At 43.1% G+C, this 22,097-nt stretch overlaps 1 protein-coding gene across 2 annotated transcripts in view; it reads right to left on the bottom strand.

Annotated features, from left to right (window-relative positions):
* LOC109891646 (copine-9) overlaps nt 1-22,097 on the bottom strand; it is a 129,764-nt gene that overhangs the window by 44,935 nt on the left and 62,732 nt on the right. For both annotated transcript variants that reach the window (XM_031825656.1, XM_031825657.1), the window contains one exon: nt 709-772. In XM_031825656.1, the coding sequence (XP_031681516.1) occupies nt 709-772 (64 nt within the window). The remainder of the gene's footprint in view (nt 1-708; nt 773-22,097) is intronic.

A 22,097-nucleotide genomic window follows, 5' to 3' on the forward strand; every position in this document is an offset into this window, starting at 1 on the left:
TCAATTTTATGTTCCCACGAGGATAGAAGAACAAACTGTTTTGAAAAAAGTACCCAACTGTCATACTTGAATAAAAGCAAAGAAACCTTCGTAGGAAATGGCTAGTAAAAGTGAAAGTCACCCAGTAAAATACTACTTTAAAAAAAGTAAAAGTCTAAAAGTATTTGGTCTGAAATATACTTAAGTATCAAAAGTAAAAGTACAATTATAAATCGTTTCATATTCCTTACATTAAGCAAATCAGAAGGCACCATTTTCATGTTATTTTAATGTACGGATAGCCAGTGGCACACCAACACTCAGACATTAGTTATAAACAAAACATTTGTGTTTAATGAGTCTGTCAGATCAGAGGCAGTAGGAATGACCAGGGATGTTCTCTTGATAAGTGAGTGAATTGGACCATTTCCCTGTCCTGCTAAGCAGTCAAAATGTAACGATTTATTTTGGGTGTCAAGGAAAATGTATGGAGTAAAAAGTACAATATTTTCTTTAGGAATGTAGTGAAGTGATAAAAGTATCAAAAATAGAAATAGTAAAGTAAAATACAGATACCCTAAAAAACGACTTAAGTAGTACTTAAAAGTATTTTTACTTAAGTACTTCTCAAGTACTTTACACCACTGAGAACAAAATGTGTATGTGTGTGTGTGTGTGTGTGTGTGTGTGATAACCAGAGATAAACTAAACAACGTGTGTTTTACTGACCCTGCAGTTACTCAGTTCCTCAGCGGTGAATATGATGTTCCCACACTTCTTCCCTGGGATCCCACTGGAGAGAGAGACAGTTCAGGAAGAGGAAAGAAAGAAATACAAAAAAATTATATGTACTGGTTTCGGGACCTGTGTGGGTGATTTGTGTACATAATTAGCTATTGTAATGCATGTGGAATGGATCTATTAGTGTGCCTCTCTGTACGCAATCATGTGTACATGGTATGGAAGGTGGAGACGTTGATTAAAATAGATATGGACACACACCATAGCTCACCTCATGCTAACAGTTGTGGTCTAAATGGTCAATCCTGATACCTTTACTACTGCACCTTCAGACTCCAAATCAACAGGTCAGAAAACAGCCCATCACTCCACATTAGCACACCACATAATACACCCAGTGGAAGAGGCCTGACCTCAGATCAGATTTTGGGATTACTAAATTATCTTTCATATAAACAGACCTGGGCAGTCCAGGGAGATTCTTCTCCTCCTTTACACATGTTCTGCATCCCCAATGGCACCTTATTCCCTATATAGTACACTACTTTTTACCAGAGCCCATAAATAGGGAATAGGGTGCAATATGGTACGCAATCATAGAAAATAGATGAGGGGTTACCATTCAATCCAAGCAGACCAATTATTTTTAGGGCCTATCGGAGTTTCTATCAAATGATGTATGAGGTGATCAGGGAATTATAATGACATTAGATTGAAAAATGGAGGCTGGACGGGCTGGTGTTAAGAGGGGAATGCCTATTTAACAAGGGGGAAGCTTTTACATTTCTGGTAACGCTATTGATCAATTTGTTGTGAGCCATGGTTTGGGAATAGTTTCCTTAGACGTGTGTCAACGACAGAGAGCGGATTAGAAGCATCAGGTTTCGCTTCCCAAGAAGATAATTTATATAGAAAAACAATTCACAATGTTTGACCTTTTAATGGCGCCAGACCAAGGCTCTGCAAGATATCAGTTTGTCTCCGTGGATGGTTTGTTCCTCAAGGTTCTGTTTTAGGACCACTATTGTTTTCACTATATATTCTACCTCTTGGTAATGTCATCCGGAAACACAATGTCAACTGCTATGCGGATGAAACAGCTGTACATTTCGATGAAACATGGTGAAGCACCAAAATTACCTACCATGGAAGCCTGTGTTTCAGACATAAGGAAGTGGATGGCGGCAGATGTTTTATTTTTAAACTCAGACAGAACAGATGCTAGTTCTAGGTCCCAAGAAACAATGAGATCTGCTGTTGGATATGACAATCTTTAAGGTTGTTCAGTCGTCTCAAATAAAACTGCGAAGGACCTCTGCTTTACTCTGGACCCTGATCTCTCTGTTGACGAATATATCAAGAATATTTCAAGGACAGCTTTTTCCATTTTCGTAACATTGCAAATATCAGAAACCTTTTGTCGAAAAACGATGCAAGAAAAACTAACTCATACTTTGTCACTTCTAGATTAGACTACTGCAATGCTCTACTCTCCAGCTACCAGGATAAAGCACTAAATAAACTTCAGTTAGTGCTAAACACAGCTGCTAGAATCTTGACTAGAACCAAACAGTTTTATCATATTACTCAATTACTAGCCTCTGGCTTCCTGTTAAGGCTAGGGCTGATTTTAAAGTTTTACTGCTAACCTACAAAGCATTACATGGGTTTGCTCCTACCTATCGCTCTGAGTTGATCCTGCCGTACATATCTACACGTACGCTACGGTCACAAGACGCAGGCCTCCTTATTGTCCCTAGAATTTCAAAGCAAACTGAAGACTCATCTCTTCAGTAGGTCCTATGATTGAGTGTAGTTGGGCCCAGGGGTGCGAAGGTGAACGGCAAGGCACTGGATCGACGAACGGCCCTTGCTGTCTCTGCCTACCCGGCTCCCCTCTCTCCATTGGGATTCTCTGCCTCTGACAGTATTGCGGGGGCTGAGTCACTGGCTTACTAGTGCTCTTCCATGCTGTCCCTAGGAGGTGTTTCACTTGAGTGTGTTGGGTCACTGATGTGATCTTCCTGCCCGGTTCTGCGCCCCCTCTGGCTCGTGCGGTGGAGGAGATCTTCGTGGGCTATACCTAGCCTTGTCTTAGGGTAGTAAGTTGGTTGATATCCCTCGTCGGATTGGGCCACAGTGTCCCCCGACCCCCCCATCTCAGCCTCCAGTATCTATGCAGCAATAGTCTATGCAGCAATAGTCTAGGGTCAGTCTGGTATAGCTTGTGTAATTCTCGTGTCTTACTTGGTGTCCTGAGTGAATTTAAATATGATTTCTCTAATTCTCTCTCTCCCTCCCCTCCCAGAGGACCTGAGCCCTGGGACCATGTCTCAGTCCACCTGGTTGTGCTGCTGCTACAGTCTTCTGCCTGCGGCTATGGAATCCTGACCTGCTCACCAGACGTACTACCTTGTGCCGGACCTGCTGTTTTTGACTCTCTCTCTCTACCTGCTGTCTCAACCTTTGAATGCTCGGCTATGAAAAGCCAACTGAGATTTACTCCTGTGGTACTGACCTCTGGCACACTCTACAACCACTGTGATTATTATTTGACCCTGCTGGTCATCTATGAACGTTTGAACATCTTGAAGAACAATCTGGCATTAATGGCCATGTACTGTTATAATCTCCACCCGGCACAGCCAGAAGAGGACTGGCCACCCCTCATAACCTGGTTCCTCTCTAGGTTTCTTCCTGGGTTCCTGCCTTTCTAGGGAGTTTTTCCTAGCCACCGTGCTCCTACACCTGTATTACTTGCTGTTTGGGGTTTTAGGCTGGGTTTCTGTATAAGCACTTAGTAACATCTGCTGATGTAAAAAAGGCTTTAGAAATGTATTTGATTGATTGAGATCTTCTGTTGAATCTGACAATTCATCTTAATGGTTGTACAGTCGTCTCAAATAAAACTGTGAAGGACCTCGGCGTTACTCTGGACCCTGATCTCTCTTTTGAAGAACATATCAAGACCATTTCAAGGACAGCTTTTTTCCATCTACGTAAAATTGCAAAAATCAGAAACTTTCTGTCCAAAAACGATGCAGAAAAATGTATCCATGCTTTTGTCACTTCTAGGTTAGACTACTGCAATGCTCTACTTTCCGGCTACCCGGATAAAGCACTAAATAAACTTCAGTTAGTGCCAAATACGGCTGCTAGAATCCTGACTAGAACCAAAAAAGTTGATCATATTACTCCAGTGCTAGCCTTCCTACACTGGCTTCCTGTCAAGGCAAGGGCTGATTTCAAGGTTTTACTGCTAACCTACAAAGCATTACATGGGCTTGCTCCTACCCATCTCTCCGATTTGGTGCTGCCGTACAAACCTACACGTACGCTATGGTCACAAGACGCAGGCCTCCTAATTGTCCCTAGAATTTCTAAGCAAACAGCTGGAGGCAGGGCTTTCTCCTATAGAGCTCCATTTTTATGGAATGGTCTGCCTACCCACGTAAGAGACACAAACTCAGTCTCAACCTTTAAGTCTTTACTGAAGACACATCTCTTCAGTGGGTCATATGATTGAGTGTAGTCTGGCCCAGGAGTGGGAAGGTGAACGGAAAGGCTCTGGAGCAACGAACCGCCCTTGCTGTCTCTGCCTGGCCGGTTCCCTTCTTTCCACTGGGATTCTCTGCCTCTAACCCTATTACAGGGTCTGAGTCATTGGCTTACTGGGGCTCTTTCATACCGTCCCTAGGAGGGGTGCGTCACTTGAGTGGGTTGAGTCACTGATGTGATCTTCCTGTCTGGGTTGCCCCCCCCCCCCCCCTTGGGTTGTTCCGTGGTGGAGATCTTTGTGGGCTATACTCGGCCTTGTCTCAGGATGGTAAGTTGGTGGTTGAAGATATCCCTCTAGTGGTGTGGGGGCTGTGCTTTGGAAAAGTGGGTGGGGTTATATCCTTCCTGTTTGGCCCTGTCCGGGGGTGTCCTCGGATGGGGCCACAGTGTCTCCTGACCCCTCCTGTCTCAGCCTCCAGTATTTATGCTGCAGTAGTTTATGTGTCGGGGGGCTAGGGTCAGTTTGTTATATCTGGAGTACTTCTCCTCTCCTATTCGGTGTCCTGTGTGAATTTAAGTGTCCTCTCTCTAATTCTCTCTCTCTTTCTTTCTCTCTCTCGGAGGACCTGAGCCCTAGGACCATGCCTCAGGACTACCTGACATGATGACTCCTTGCTGTCCCCAGTCCACCTGGCCGTGCCGCTGCTCCAGTTTCAACTGCTCTGCCTTATTATTATTTGACCATGCTGGTCATTTATGAACATTTGAACATCTTGGCCATGTTCTGTTATAATCTCCACCCGGCACAGCCAGAAGAGGACTGGCCACCCCACATAGCCGGGTTCCTCTCTAGGTTTCTTCCTAGGTTTTGGCCTTTCTAGGGAGTTTTTCCAAGCCACCGTGCTTCTACACCTGCATTGCTTACTGTTTGGGGTTTTAGGCTGGCTGAGATATCAGCTGACGTACGAAGGGCTATATAAATAAATTTGATTTGATTTTGATTTGATTTGATTGGTTGATATTTATATTGGTATGAATCTGCTTCCATGAGATTGTGAAGTAACAATGGTTGACACAACATTCAGAATCAGAACAAGTTGACAGACGGTCAAATCCATCATGTAATTGAATGATTTGCTCCATCCACTTGACATTGCATTATACATCCTCTAAGAGATAGGATGATTAACATGCTTGCTGTGAGATCTAAGGGTGTTGTCGTAAACACCCTTGCCACACACACACACACACACCTGTCGGGTTGACAGCCTCTTTACAAGGCTGTCCACAATGTTTACAAAGCCCTTGAAACTTCTCTACCCAGCATTCCAGGTCTTCTGTATTCTCTGCTAAGCCACTGTGACAGCCTGATTACTTCACAAGGGCACACTCAGATTTAGTTGCTGTCAGGAAAGACACCCTAACACCCTTGGTTCTGTTAAACACACACGTATGCACGTATAAGCACAAACCCACACATACACACACATGCACAAACAAACACACACACACAACCTCGACCTCCTCCACCTCCTTGTAAGTACAGTCACACCGGCATTGAGATGAGAGGCAGGTAAAAACTCAGACAGCAGCCATCCAAACCATAATTAATTGACGTGATTTTTTTCCTTCCTCTGTTATTTTTTAAATAATTTTTGCCTCCTTCCATCCTTCCTCGTTTACAAGAAGCCCTAATGTTGATGATATATGAGCTGCCTTGCGTCTCGACTTCCACATGTAGCATGTTAACATGAGGCCTTCCTTTGACATTCAACACGTCCCAATTCTCCACCCCCCTCCTGAAGTGTGCACTTGAACACTCACTTCCTGTTATGGATTTAAAAATCTTAGGAATGGTTTAAGTATTGGCTAGTGGGATTTTTCCACCATTGCAAGTGCACACTTCTGGAAAAAGGATGAGAATCAAGACATAGCCAGTCTCCCACCCCCAGGCCCAATTCAAACACTACCTGAAAGGCTGGATGTCTCTATTGATGCCTTGTGAAAATGGTTTCATCCAGAGGCACAACTTTGGATTAAAAAATGTGGTGGACATAACTTTATAAACACAAACAAATCCAGTGGGATAAACACTCCAAACAGCCTACCTGACCACTCAGAGGCATCCGCATGGTCCTAAAGCACACAGCTGCCTCGTTTTGTATCACATTCTAATGATAAAACTGGGGGGGGGACAAAAATTGAACGTTGCGGCCCTGGTTTCATCTCAGGGATATATTGTGGAACTACAGCACAGCAGGTAATAGAGATGATCAATATGAGAGAAGTCAATACGTCATGTCATTTTAGCATGCCATGTCACCAACCATCTCAGATTGTTCTGAAATCGTTTCTGTAGATAGAAACCGATAAGATTAGCATTCCTGAAACATAATTTTGTTGAGATATAATTTGATTGCACCCAAATTGGCCATTTTGATAGGATTCATATTATCTTCCATAAATACATTACCAAACATCCAATTTGGACTATAATTCTTCCTAACAATGAATAAGACATGAGGAATCCCCCCAAAAAATATCCACCACTGCCTGCTGAGGTTCCCCTCTCCCCTACACACACACACACACCATACTGAGTCACATTGCTAAACCTGCTGTGTAGATTCATGTTATGTATTTTATTCATCCTCCACAGCTTTACAGTGGGGTTCCCCCACCCTGTCAGCAGGCACTTCGTTAAAATAGCTGGGCTACAGCACGTTGGCGGGACCCCTGACTGTCACTGTTGTATAATACCAGTTAATTTACACTATTCCCTGTCCTTACATGACAGAACGATTGCAACCATTATAATCCAGAACTTGATTGTAGACTAGATCATCTCCAACACAATCAATACAGGCCCATGAACTAATACATGAAACAGATTGTAAGGTCTGACCATCCATCAATCATCTAAACAGGGGGAGAATACAAAGTTAGAGGCTATACATAACCTTTGCCTCTGGGGCTTCTGTTGAGCCAAAAGGGGTGCCTTACTGTACATGGACAGAATATTGTCCAGAAATGTGTATGAACCATACAGGCATCACTCAAGCCAACGTTTGAGGTCAACAATTAGCAACTAAACTTTTGTAACAAAGCAAACCTTATTTCAGAAGTGAGAATCCAAAGACGACATACATGTATGTCTTTGTCTAGGTTTTGCTTTTGATTCTCAGTTTATGGTGGCATGTCCCTAAGTCCTCTATGAAAAGACTAGAGTCAGCGGGAGTTGAAGAGAAATCATTCCTTACAAACTGGCATCCAATATCTATGACCATTGATTAAACACATTTTTAAATGTTATCAATAGAATAGAAGTAGCTAACAGGATTCATCAAAAAGAATATACAAAACTAGACTTTGATCTTAAACATACTGTACAGGGCCTTCAGAAATGATTCACACCCTTTGACTTATTACACATTTTCTTGTGCAAGAACAAGTGTCATTTTTTTTTGTCAACAATCTACACAAAATACTCTGTCATGTCAAAGGGAAGAAAAATTCTAACTTTTTTTTTTTATCATAAAAAATGTAACATTATTATATCTTGGTTCCATAAGTAGAGTCACCTTTAGCAGCGATTACAGCTGTGAGTCTTTCTGGGCTTTGTACACCTGGATTGTACAATATTTGCAAATGATTCTTTAAAGAATTCTTCAGGCTACGTCAAGTTGGTAGTTAATCATTGCTAGACAGACATGTTCAACTCTCCATATATTTTAGGTAAAAACTAACTAGGCTATTCAGGAACATTCAATGTCATCTTGGTAAGTAAATCCAGTGTATACTTGACCGACTTGGCTGAAAGGTGAATCTGTCTACCAGTGTCTGTTGGAAAGCAGACTGAACAAGGATTGGATTTCACCTGTTCTCAATTCTATTTATTTTTATCCTAAAAAACTCCCTAGTCCTTGCCGATGACTAGCATACACATAGATATGAAGAGCGCTCTTCATATTTTCAAGCATTTGCCCCAAACATAACGCTTTGTATTCAGGACATGAAGTTGATTTCTTTGCCAGATTTTTTGCACTTTTACTTTAGTGCCTTTTTGCAAACAGGATGCATGTTTTGGAATATTTGTATTCTGTACAGTGGGTTAACTGCCTGTTCAGGGACAGATTTGTCAGGTAGGGGGGTTTGAACTTGCAACCTTCCGGTTACTAGTCCAACGCTCTATCCACTAGGCTACCCTGCCGCCCCAGTATTGTGGAGTAACTAATGTTGTTGATCCATCCTCAGTTTTCTCCCATCACAGCCATTAAACTCTGGAACTGTTTTAAAGTCACCATTGGCCTCATGGTGAAATCCATGAGCGGTTTCCTTCCTCTCCGGCAACTGATTTAGTAAGGACGCCTGTATCTACCAATACTGTAGGTGGCCCCCTTTGCGATGCATCGGAAAAACTCCCTGGTCTTTGTGGTTGAATCTGTGTTTGAAATGCACTGCTCGACTGAAGGACCTTACAGATAATTGTATGTGTGGAGTACAGAGATGAGGTAGTCATTCAAACATCATGTTAAGCACTATTAGTGCATACAGAGTGAGTCCATGCAACTTATTATGTGACTTATTAAAGCACATTTTAAGTTCTGAACTTATTTAGGCTTGGCGTAGCAAAGTGGTTGAATACTTATTGACTCAAGACATTTCAGCTTTTCATTTTTAATTAATTTGTAAACATTTCTAAAAACATAATTCCACTTCACATTATGGGGTATTATGTGTAGGCCAGTGACACTTCATTTCATCAAAATATCTTCATATTTTTAAATAACAGTCATCATTTGGGGCAAAGTTGGGGTTTTGTTAGCAAACTTGTCATGGTTTTTCACACCGAGACTGATGTGAACAGGTCTGAATACAACAAGTAAAGCAATTTCATTTTGGTTTGAGTGTGTTTAGTTTGACCTGTAGATTAAAAAACACCTACGCACTTTAGCAATATTATTCAAGTCCGGACACTCAGAAGATCAATGCCAGCACATTGTGCCTGGTTTTCAAAGACACGGTAGGTTACTAGCTACACTAACTGTCTATGATTTATACAACATTTGATCTATTCAGGCCAGTCCTCCCTCTTCACATCCCAAGAGTGGGTAGTGCCTAGTGACAGGTAGTCTGAGGAAGTGTTGCCACGTCCATGACCCCTCACTCCTGTGGATAAGTTGTTGCCATGGCGACATGTCATTGGTAATAATAGCCAGATCCGGAAAGGACCATCGAGACCAAGCTTCCTTCAGGTTTGTGCTTGGGATATACTGTTTATAGAAAGGCTATAATGTGAGCTCATCACAACTCACATGCATCACCTCACCTCTAGGAGTCTGTGTTACTGTTAAGGTATGGCTAGTCAAGATGAGTGTAGGACTTGGTTTAGGGTGTATTAAGGAAGGGGATAGACGTTTGAATTATAAGCTGCTATTTGCTTTTATTGCGTAATTAATCACTGTGTGAGTTAGCTGCATGTCTATGTCAAGAGCACATTTGTCAAAAACGTCAGCTATACATCACTCAATGGTGTCACAATATAGGTCTCTTTTCACAAAAACTTTGAATAAAATAATGAGGTGCACACTACATTAACATCACATGAACATGACTGACAACTGAAGCAGTTTAGTCTGACAACTGAAGGACTTCCTTATATGGATGCTGTAGCCAGTATCTTTTTCAAACTACTGTCGGGCACTATCTTTGTCAACCTGCTGTGTAATGAATCAACAGTTACATACTTCTGCACTGTATAACTTTCTGAACAATAACCTTCAATACGTCACCCACAGCACTGAGTAAGAGCGATAAAAGCATTCATTTCTTTGATCTTGATAACTCAGACACCGCTTCCCCAATCACCTGACTTTGACTAGAAAAGGGCTCCACTCAAAGTAGTCCCGGAACGTTGGAAATTAGACGAAACAACAACAAAAAAACTATTTGTGGTCTTTCGCAGGGACATAGGTATAACACAGGAGAGGAGCTCTTTGCAATTTTACCCGTGCCACAGGTCTACTCAGTTGCCTACTCTCCACAACAGAGAGATCGGTCATGGGCATGACGGAAAGAGCAGGTGGGGAGCGAAGTGGAGGAATGGAAGGGATGGAGGAGGGAGAGAGGAGATAGCCCCGAAATAGGGTCTCTCATGGGGCCACTGCACAGGGAGGCGAATGTTCATTTTGATTACAAGGAGGGGGATGCTGGTGGTGTGACAAGCTTGGCCCCTGCTCTACACCCCCAGCCCCTCACCACACCACCCCCGTCCCTCGCCCGCCCACCACCCGCTGATGGGAATGACAGGGCGACAGGGCGAGTGACAGCAGGAGCAGCTCATTCAATTACCCGGCCTTCTGATGAAAAACATGTTCACCAGAGAGAGGGAGGGGGACTAGATGGGGGGAGTGGGGGGGACAGGGAGAGAGACAGAAAGAGGAGAAAGAGGGAGGAATACAAAGAGGAGAGATAGAACAGGGAAGAGTGAAAGACCGAGAGGGGAGGGGGATAGAAAGAGGAAGAGTGAGACAGAGAGGGGAAGGAGATAGAAAGAGGAAGAGTGAGACAGAGGGGAGGGAGATAGAAAGAGGAAGAGTGAAAGACCGAGAGGGGAGGGGGATAGAAAGAGGAAGAGTGAGACAGAGAGGGGAAGGAGATAGAAAGAGGAAGAGTGAGACAGAGAGGGGAAGGAGATAGAAAGAGGAAGAGTGAAAGACCGAGAGGGGAGGGGGATAGAATGAGGAAGAGTGAGACAGAGGGGAGGGAGATAGAAAGAGGAAGAGTGAGACAGAGAGGGGAGGGAGATAGCAAGAGGAAGAGTGAGACAGAGAGGGGAGGGAGATAGAAAGAGGAAGAGTGAGACAGAGAGGGGAGGGAGATAGAAAGAGGAAGAGTGAGACAGAGGGGAAGTAGATAAAAAGAGGAAGAGTGAGACAGAGAGGGGAGGGAGATAGAAAGAGGAAGAGTGAGACAGAGAGGGGAGGGAGATAGAAAGAGGAAGAGTGAGACAGAGAGGGGAGGGAGATAGAAAGAGGAAGAGTGAGACAGAGAGGGGAGGGAGATAGAAAGAGGAAGAGTGAGACAGAGAGGGGAGGGGAGGGAGAGAAAGAGGAAGAGTGAGACAGAGGGGAAGTAGATAAAATGAGGAAGAGTGAGAGACAGAGGGGAGAGAGATAGAAAGAGGAAGAGTGAGAGACAGAGAGGGGAGGGAGATAGACAGAGAGGGGATGGAGATAGAAAGAGGAAGAGTGAGACAGAGATAGAAAGAGGAAGAGTGAGACAGAGATAGAAAGAGGAAGAGTGAGACAGAGAGGGGAGGGAGATAGAAAGAGGAAGAGTGAGACAGAGAGGGGAGGGGAGGGAGAGAAAGAGGAAGAGTGAGACAGAGGGGAAGTAGATAAAAAGAGGAAGATTGAGAGACAGAGAGGGGAGAGAGATAGAAAGAGGAAGAGTGAGAGAGAGGGGAGAGAGATAGAAAGAGGAAGAGTGAGAGACAGAGAGGGGAGGGAGATAGAAAGAGGAAGAGTGAGAGACAGAGAGGGGAGGGAGATAGAAAGAGGAAGAGTGAGACAGAGGGGAGGGAGATAGAAAGAGGAAGAGTGAGACAGAGGGGAGGGGAGGGAGATAGAAAGAGGATGAGTGAGACAGAGAGGGGAGGGAGATAGAAAGAGGAAGAGTGAGACAGAGAGGGGAGGGAGATAGAAAGAGGAAGAGTGAGAGAGAGGGGAGGGAGATAGAAAGAGGAAGAGTGAGACAGAGAGGGGAGGGAGATAGAAAGAGGAAGAGTGAGAGAGAGGGGAGGGAGATAGAAAGAGGAAGAGTGAGAGACAGAGGGGTGAGAGAGATCATAAAGGGGAGAAGGGGAAGATCAATTACAGAACAGGAGGGAGAGAGAAAAATGGAAGACACTAAAGACAATCACCTAGAAAAGAGATTCAATAAAAAGTATTGTCTGTGCCTCCTCTGTGTTTTGTCCCTTAATTCACTCCAATTACCTGAAATAAACATCTCTCCTCTTTTCTCCCCTCTTTCTCTCCCCCAACAGCAATCTGGTAAAGAGCAGCCCACCACTGTGAAACTCTCCCAGATACAATGGGGGCGATTATTATTGGCAACCTTGATAAATATGAGAAGAGAAAACTTTATAAAATAAATAATACAAATACTGAGCTATATTGTATGCAAAAAAATTAAGTGGGAAATGACATTATTTTATACTAACACATTTGCTCAGCGACAGATACTTGCCAAAGCTCCTGCCAAAATATAAAGCTACAGTAAAACAGCAGCATATGTCTGCGCTATCTGTGGAACGCTGCACACTGTAATCAAGAGCTTTCCACTTGGCAACATGTCTACTTTGTCTTTCTACTTGGCAACAGGTCTACTTTGTCTTGAGGTGGGTGAGAATGAGAGCCTGAGGGTACGAGAGGGAGAAATGCGATGAACGAGGCAAGTCACTTAGCATAAAAGGCTCAAAACTCCAACAGCATTTGTATTTTTTCAGTTTAGTATTTTCTGGCTGACCTTTTTTTTGTCCCTCCTCTCTCTCTCTCTCTTTCCTCTGTTTCTCTGATTATACCTCACTCACCTCGTCTTTGAGACAGGCCCCCACTTGGGATGTGCTCTTGTCAGAATATACACTCAAAGCCCTCATTCTACCGGAATGACTGAAATAAAAGACTCCCCCCATTTCTTATCTTCTCCCTCCTGAGCACTAGGAATCGTCAGGCGGGGAGTCTCCTAGCATCCCACCACCCACATAGCGGTTAGAGTGTTGGGCCAGTAATTGAAAGGTCGCTGGTTCGAATACCCAAGCCGACAAGGTGAAAAATCATTTCAAACATTTTTTTTTATCTCCTGGGTAAAATGTTCCATTCTTAGCTAATACATGCTCTATTAAACTCAAGTCTGTCTAAATTCAAAATACTTTGTGTGTCCCTGTCTTTCCCTTGAATCCAACACAAACAGCGACGTGCTGCTCTAAAGCATCCTGGCAGGTATACAGTGGTACGCACTACAGATTGTATCGTTGCCAGTAACATTTGAAGCACTACTTTTGCACCCCATTTGCATGATAAGCCACTTGTAGATGGAGTATTTGGAGCTGTAACTTCATCATCTACCTCAGCTGCCTTATCCACCTTACAGACATTTTCATGGCATTATCATATCTAAAAAGCCATAGTGAATCTTTGAGTCAAGGGAAGAGAAGCACCATACATTGTCTGGCTTGGGAAGACAACAGCAACAACACCAAATAGAGCAGGGGTACTCAAGTACTATTTGAAAAGGTCCAGTCACACAAATTTCCTATGTGGAAAAGATCCTAATGGATATTGTCATTTATCGGCGTAGTCACAAACCCCACCTCTCAACCCATGTGACCCTAAGCTGTTCAACCTGTTCACATCCCTCTTGTAGGCCGAGAGAACATTTGGCTGTTTAAAACTAATTTCCTGCTATTCTAGCCATTGTGCCATGGGCAAAGAGAAAATGTTGCAGTTTTAATGCCTTTTTTTATATTTAATATTATGTGTTTAGATCATACCAAAGGTCATAACCTGACTGAGTTCCTAAATGATTTGTATTTGTTTTGTTGGGACCAACTACTGACCCCGTTCTGGGTCCGGACTGTGGTCCACCTGAGTATGGCTGACAGAGAGTCTAGACACAGTATCTCTACCCTGCCATCTTAGTCCCAGCCAGTCAGACAGTTAATACATTATGCTGATATCCTGAGGGTGGATATGGGGCTATAAAAAGCTTATAGCCGATAAAATGCTCACAAAACTAACCCCAGGACCTCTCGTCACTGATGCCAGTACACAGGGAGCGTGCCTGGAAGAATTGGTTAGTTTCCACGTTTCTCAGCGTCTCCTCTTGGTATGAGGGTGACAAGGAGACTGTGGGTGGCATGCTAAAGGCGTTTTAAGCTAATTATCTATTTGGACAAAGATCAAACACCCCACAGTGGAAATTATGTTCAATGTTTATGCAGAGCCCGGGCCTCTGAAATGCTACAAAGTCTCCTTGCAAGGGGCACGAGAGGAAATAAAAGTGGAAAAAATATAGAATTGAAAAAATATAAAAGGCGGTTGAAGGGTTTTGTGTCCTGAGATTGTTGCTTGAGGGATTTAGTGTCCTGAGATTGTTGCTTGAGGGATTTAGTGTCCTGAGATTGTTGCTTGAGGGATTTAGTGTCCTGAGATTGTTGCTTGAGGGATTTAGTGTCCTGAGATTGTTGCTTGAGGGATTTAGTGTCCTGAGATTGTTGCTTGAGGGATTTAGTGTCCTGAGATTGTTGCTTGAGGGATTTAGTGTCCTGAGATTGTTGCTTGAGGGATTTAGTGTCCTGAGATTGTTGCTTGAGGGATTTAGTGTCCTGAGATTGTTGCTTGAGGGATTTCGTGTCCTGAGATTGTTGCTTGAGGGATTTAGTGTCCTGAGATTGTTGCTTGAGGGATTTAGTGTCCTGAGATTGTTGCTTGGGGGATTTAGTGTCCTGAGATTGTTGCTTGAGGGATTTAGTGTCCTGAGATTGTTGCTTTAAGGGTTTAGACATCATTTAAAAAATATATTTACTTCCTGGTTACATTTTCCTTTCTTAACTTATGCATGTTCTACTAAATTCTAAATATTCAGTGTGTCTGTCTTTCCCTTGAATCCAATGGGCATTCTTTCAGCTGCATGATTTCCAACAAATTTCATCTAGAACACTGCCTGGTTTCTTCTTCCGAGAGAGAGACAACAACAAATTTCATCTAGAACACTGCCTGGTTTCTTCTTCCAAGAGAGAGACAACAACAAATTCATCGATGTACAGTACAGTGGTTACTGTGTCTGTTGTGGCCTGGTATGAGTGACAGCCTTGAGAGGTGGATTGAAAGAGGTAATATTAAACCAGTGAACAAATATTTTTAGATATGGAGATACGCCTGGGAGAATGAGATTGAGGGCGGGAAGTGGGAGGACATAGAAGCAGCCCGATGTTTTTCATCTGAATCTTAATCTTATCAGGGCAAGAGGTGCTCGAGGAGCGGAACGTAATTACAGGGTAATTTTAGAGCGGTGTGTGTGTGCTGCAAACTTACAGGGATGAAGGAAGGGTTGGGGGGACAAGGACAAAGTAACATCCATCGAGTGTACCTGACAAATGAGAAATATGCCAATTATCACTGTATAATATTACATTTTTGAGATCTTTTACGCCACGTCGTTTATACCAAGTGCTTATAAGCGATGTTCATTTCATCTGTGTTTTTGTTAAGGTGAAGGGCAGACAACTGAGAGACACGCAGTTTAATATTCAATCCAGAAATCTTTAAGTCAAGTTGTTACAAGCGCGGTTAACTTGACCAGTGTTTTCGTCTAGGGGAGCTGGGGCGGAGAGCAGACACTAGGGACGCGATGGACCGTGTGGAAGGAATCAGTATGGTTGGCAAATTAATCGGTGTCACGTTCCTCTTAATTTAACTAGCTGCCCACAGCTCATTCATCTCAATAAACAATGTTGGTAGGTTGTTCCTCTTTTAAATTGGCATTTGCTACGACTTAATTTATTTGGGGAACGTGAAACAATCCTCTTGGCCATGGGATATTTCATTATATGGAGAATAATAAATAGTGGGAAGGGAGGCACGGTGCCATCCTGACCTGTGCATAGACTCCCATTAAAATAAATAAATGGGAAAATAAGTGTGTGTGTAAGTGAGACAGAGAGAGAGCGAGACAAGAGATGGAAGGGTTTGGTCTATAATTTGGTCTTCTAAAATGTAATTAAGTACTGTTATGGTATAAATATGTAATAATTGTGGCAAACAATACCTACCACCTCCCATATCTCTAAACTGCCAACGAACAGATAAGTAGTACAGTTTCCCTGCTATCTCAGCAGATGTATAGAAGGTTTGCATTTCAAGGTTTAAAAAGACAGTTCATATTCCTACTAAAAGCATACTTAACTAAATGGAGGAAGACATGAGAGGGAAGAAAACTGGATTGAATTTTTCAAGGGAGAGAAAGGCATCAAGCAGATGAGGAGGTAGACCTCTGCATAAAAAGGTCATCATGAGGTTCAAGTGTCAGGTCAAGAACTTTGAAAGTGCAGTCTCAAAAACCATCAAGTGCTATGATGAAACTGGCTCTCATAAGGAACGCCACAGGAAAGGAAGACCCAGAGTTACCTCTGCTGCAGAGGATAAGTTCATTAGAGTTACCAGCCTCAGATTGCAGCCCAAATAAATGCTTCACAGAGTTCCAATAACAGACACATCTCACCATCAACTGTTCAGGAGACTGTGAATCAGGCCTTTATGGTCAAATTGCTGCAAAGAAACCACTACTAAAGGACACCAATAATAAGAAGAGACTTGCTTGGTCTGAGAAACATGAGCAATGGACATTAGACCGGTGGAAATCTGTCCTTTGGTCTGATGAGTCCAAATGTGAGATTTTTGGTTCCAAACTCCATGTCTTTGTGAGACGCAGAGAAGGTGAACGGATGATCTCTGCATGTGTGGTTCCCACCGTGAAGCATGGAGGAGGAGGTGTGATGGTGCTTTGCTGGTGACATAGTCTTTGATTTATTTTGAATTCAAGGCACACTTAGCCAGCATCACTACCACATCATTCTGCAGCGATACGCCATCCCACCTGGTTTGCACTTAGTGGGACTATCATTTGTTTTTCAACAGGACAATGACCCAAAGTACACCTTCAGGCTGTGTAAGGGCTATTTGACCAAGAAGGAGAGTGATTGAGTGCTGCTTCAGATGACCTGGCACCCACAATTACCATATCTCAACCCAATTGAGATGGTTAGGGAAGAGTTTGACCGCAGTGTGAAGGAAAAGCAGCCAACAAGTGCTCAACATAAGTGGGAACTCCTTCAAGACTGTTGGATAAGCATTCCAGGTGAAGCTGGTTGAGAAAATGCCAAGAATGTTCAAAGCTGTCATCAAGGCAAAGGGTGGCTACTTTGAAGAATATAAAATATAAAGTATATTTTGATTTGTTTAACACTTTTTGGGTTACCTCATGATTCTATATGTGTTCTTCCATAGTTTTGACGTCTTCACTATTATTCTACAATGTAGAAAATAGTAAAACTAAAGAAAAACTGTTGAATGAGTAGGTGTGTCCAAACTTTGACTGATACTGTATTATTTGAAATCTTTGAAAATATTTGAGTAGTTCTTGATTGAGCTTGACAAGCACAATGCAACCACTGGAATAGTCAGAAAACTTGTCAACCCTGCCTATCTGGCACCACGAGCAGACTTGTGCTGATGCTGAATGATCTTTGAAAGATGTCAGGAACTATTTGAACCCAGGTCTGCCTGCCACACACAGCAAACAGCCCACAGGTTTTAAAGCAGCACCAGCTCCAACTCATGTACTTCTCCACCCAAAGTCTCCCACACAGGAACAAAAGTATCCTCTCCATGGAAACTCACCAGCGCAGTGTACCAGCAGGGGGGGTGGAACAGACCTGGGTTCACATACAATTTGAAATAATATTCAAATACTTTAGCTAGGCTTGATTGAGTGTGAGCCACACCTACCTGGCACTCCAGGCAGGCTAAAGTAAGCACTCAAAGTATTTGAGAAATTTCAAGTAGTATTTGAACCCAGGTGTGGAGATAAATACAAACTCAGAGTATCAGCATATAGCCTACAGACAGACGTTGCAGAGACGCTGCCTGTCAGATCAAAACCCCCCAACCTGCCGCAATGCCAAAAAACTCACTCGATACTTCAAAGGCTCACATTCATGCTTTGAAATGTAATTTCTTTTGTATTTAGATTAGAATCAAGACTCACACAAACTGAAATGAGTTGATCAGAATCCCGTGGAAACAACAAAGAGTTGATGTTGAACGTGAGGAGGTAGGGCCATCATAAGCCATATACTTACAATAAGGGGCCACGGAGCAAGCGAGCAGAGAGAGAGAGGCGTGGGGTCTGTTAACTGGTGGGTTGGTGAGTATTGGATTGATCAAAGCTCTGAGGCCATGCCAGTTTTCTGTACTGTACTGAGTGGAACGAAAGCTGGGTGGGAGTCCACAGAGGGACATTGAGCGTCGCTCTGCATATGGCTTTTAAATATTTCATCAGATGGACTGCCAATAGAAGAGATGTACATCTGAAGCAAGACCTTTTATTGCTAATTAAGCACAACGTTAATAAAGGGTGTGTGTGTGTGTGTGTGTGTGTGTGTGTGTGTGTGTGTGTGTGTGTGTGTGTGTGTGTGTGTGTGTGTGTGTGTGTGTGTGTGTGTGTGTGTGAGAGAGAGAGAGAGAGCGAGAGAGAGAAAGAGAGTGGGTGTTTGGGATATTTCTTCAAATTAACTTTAAATTAAGTTCAGATGCGATTGTGAAGGTTTTGATAATGGACTTTGGTGCCGTGGGGAAGCTAGCAAGACACTGGCATAAGCTTGTGTTTGACGGTCGTGGTTTTATGGAGCATGCAGCCCTGCCATTTGTTGTCAGTTAATAGAATTCCACAATGTTTTCCCAGATTCCCAATGGGAAGTAAATGACTATACAGCGGAAGGGCTTGAAAACTCCCTCTTCCCTGAGACTTTAAATAACATCTGGGAGAGGAGGCGGCAACTTCAGACGGACTCCAGTGTACAGAGCAACCACAAACACAACCTTGATGCCTTCTTATAATATTCAAACCTATTTAAATGTCTAATGTGGAAGGCAGAGTGGGAATATGTAGCGAGAGGTAAGCCTTTCTTCTATATGGTGTCATTCAAAACCAGAATGGGTGGAAATAGATTAAGGATGGAAAAAAATTGATTCAATTTCCAGCCATCTGTTTTTATGTAGGTCAGAGGCAGCTATCTGCTAAATAATGAAAATGGACACTGGAAGATGGTTTGCTTGTGTGTGTGTGTGTGTGTGTGTGTGTGTGTGTGTGTGTGTGTGTGTGTGTGTGTGTGTGTGTGTGTGTGTGTGTGTGTGTGTGTGTGTGTGTGTGTGTGTGTGTGTGTGTGTGTGTGTGTGTGTGTGTGTGTGTGTGTGTGTGTGTGTGTGTGTGTGTGTGTGTGTGTTTACTATCCTTGTGAGGATGTGAAACAAGGAAAATTCAGACAAGTGGGGACATTTCGCCAGTCCTCACAAGGAAAAAAGCCATTTTAAAAGCTATTTTAGGCTTTGGGGTTAGGTTTAGGGTTAGAACTAGGGTTCTAACCCTAAAATCAAGAGTCGGCTTTCTATTCCACAACAAAGCCTCCTTCACTCACGCTGCCAAACTTACCCCCAACTGACTATCCTACCAATCCTCGACTTCGGCGATGTCATCTACAAAATTGCTTCCGACACTCTACTCAGCAAACTGGATGCAGTTTATCACAGTGCCATCCGTTTTGTCACTAAAGCACCTTATACCACCCACCACTGCGACTTGTATGCTCTAGTCGGCTGGCCCTCGCTACATATTCGTCGCCAGACCCACTGGCTCCAAGTCATCTACAAGTCCATGCTAGGTAAAGCTCCGCCTTATCTCAGTTCACTGGTCACGATGGCAACACCCATCCGTAGCACGTGCTCCAGCAGGTGTATCTCACTGATCATCCCTAAAGCCAACACCTCATTTGGTCGCCTTTTGTTCCAGTTCTCTGCTGCCTGTGACTGGAACGAATTGCAAAAATCGCTGAAGTTGGAGACTTTTATCTCCCTCATCAACTTCAAACATCTGCTATCTGAGCAGCTAACCGATCGCTGCAGCTGTACATAGTCTATCGGTAAATAGCCCACCCATTTTTACCTACCTCATCCCCATACTGTTTTTATTTATTTACTTTTCTGCTCTTTTGCACACCAATATCTCTACCTGTACATGACCATCTGATCATTTATCACTCCAGTGTTCATCTGAAAATTAAATTTTTCGCCTACCTCCTCATGCCTTTTGCACACAATGTATATAGGCTCCCCTTTTTTTCTCTACTGTGTTATTGACTTGTTAATTGTTTACTCCATGTGTAACTCTGTGTTGTCTGTTCACACTGCTATGCTTTATCTTGGCCAGGTCGCAGTTGCAAATGAGAACTTGTTCTCAACTAGCCTACCTGGTTAAATAAAGGTGAAATAAAAAAAATTAAATGGGTTAGGTTAAGGGTTAGGGGCTAAGGTTAAGGTTAGGGGCTAAGGTTAAGGTTAAGGGTTACGGTTAAGGTTAAGGGTTTGGGAAAATATGATTTTGAATGGGAATTAATTGTTTGGTCCTCACAGTAAAACAAACGTGTGTGTGTGTGTGTGTGTGTGTGTGTGTGTGTGTGTGTGTGTGTGTGTGTGTGTGTGTGTGTGTGTGTGTGTGTGTGTGTGTGTGTATACAAGGCAGAGTAGGGAGGTGTAGCGAGAGGGAAGCCTCTCTTTAATAGGGTGTCATGTCATTAAAAACCAGAATGAGTTTAAATAAATTAAATTGATTCCATTTCCAGCCGTCTGCTCTTATGTAGGTCAGAGGCCTGTTAAATCATTTAAATAGACACTGGAAGATGGTGTGTGTGTGTATGTTTACTATCCTTGTGGAGACCAGAAGTCCTCACAAGGATAGTAAAACAAGGACAAATCTGACAAGTGGGGACATTTCGCCGGTCCCCACAAGGAAAAATGCTATTTTAGGCGTAGGGGTTAGGTTTAGGGTTATGGTTCGAATGAAGGTTAGAATTAGGATTAGGGGTTAGTGGTTAGGTTTAGTAGCTAGGGTTAGGGGTTTGAGTTTAAGGTTAGGGAAAATAGGATTACAGGCTACAGCTATAAACAACATGTTTCAAATGTTCTGCCTGCGGCAATGGAACCCTGACCTGTTCACCGGATGTGCTACCTTGTCCCAGACCAGCAGGTGCGGTAGAGATACTCTGAATGATCGGCTATGAAAAGCCAACTGACATTTACTCCTGAGGTGCTGATCAGTTGCACCCTCTACAACCACTGTGATTATTATTATCTGACGCTGCTGGTCATCTAAGACCATTTGAACATCTTGGCCATGTTCTGTTATAATCTCCACCCGGCACATCCAGAAGAGGACTGGCCACCTCTCAGAGCCTGGTTCCTCTCTAGGTTTCTTCCTAGGTTCCGGCCTTTCTATGTAGTTTTTCCTAGCCACCGTGCTTCTACACCTGCATTACTTGCTGTTTGGGGTTTTAGGCTGGGTTTCTGTACAGCATTTTGTGACAGCAGCTGATGTAAGAAGGGCTTTATAAATACATTTGATTGATTGATTGATACCCCAAGAGACTTGCAGCTGTAATTGCAGCAAAAGGTGACTCTACAAAGTATTGACTTTGGGGGGTGGGGGGGGGGGTGAATATTTATGCACGCTCAAGTTTTCATTTTTTGTCTTATTTCTTGTTTGTTTCACAATAAAAAATATTTTGCATCTTCAAAGTGGTAGGCATGTTGTGTAAATCAAATGATACAAATTACAGTTTGTAAGGCAACAAAATAGGAAAAATGCCAAGGGGGGTGAATACTTTCGCAAACCACTGTATATGGCAGTGGTGGTGGGCTCCCCTATAGTCCCCGGCCTTTGAATGCCACTGGGCACTTTTTGTCCCTTTACCTGAGATCTGAAAGCAGATCATCTCTGATGTCATTTTAGAGAACAGAATGTAGAAGATGAAACAGTTCATCCCCATTGAAATTTTGGTGATAGAAACAGATGGAGAAATTATGCTCTCTCAGTTGCCATAGAAACATGCCCATCAAGTCACACAACACTCACACAAAGCACTCTTTCAGTCAGCACAATGCAGTCAAAAGGCAGCATGCAGTCAAAATGTACATTTACGTAGTTTAGCAGAAGCTCTAATCCAGAGCGACATCAACAGATTTTTCACATGGTTGCCTCGAGGATTC

Source organism: Oncorhynchus kisutch, linkage group LG5 (assembly GCF_002021735.2).
Source record: "Oncorhynchus kisutch isolate 150728-3 linkage group LG5, Okis_V2, whole genome shotgun sequence".
NCBI lineage: Eukaryota > Metazoa > Chordata > Actinopteri > Salmoniformes > Salmonidae > Oncorhynchus > Oncorhynchus kisutch.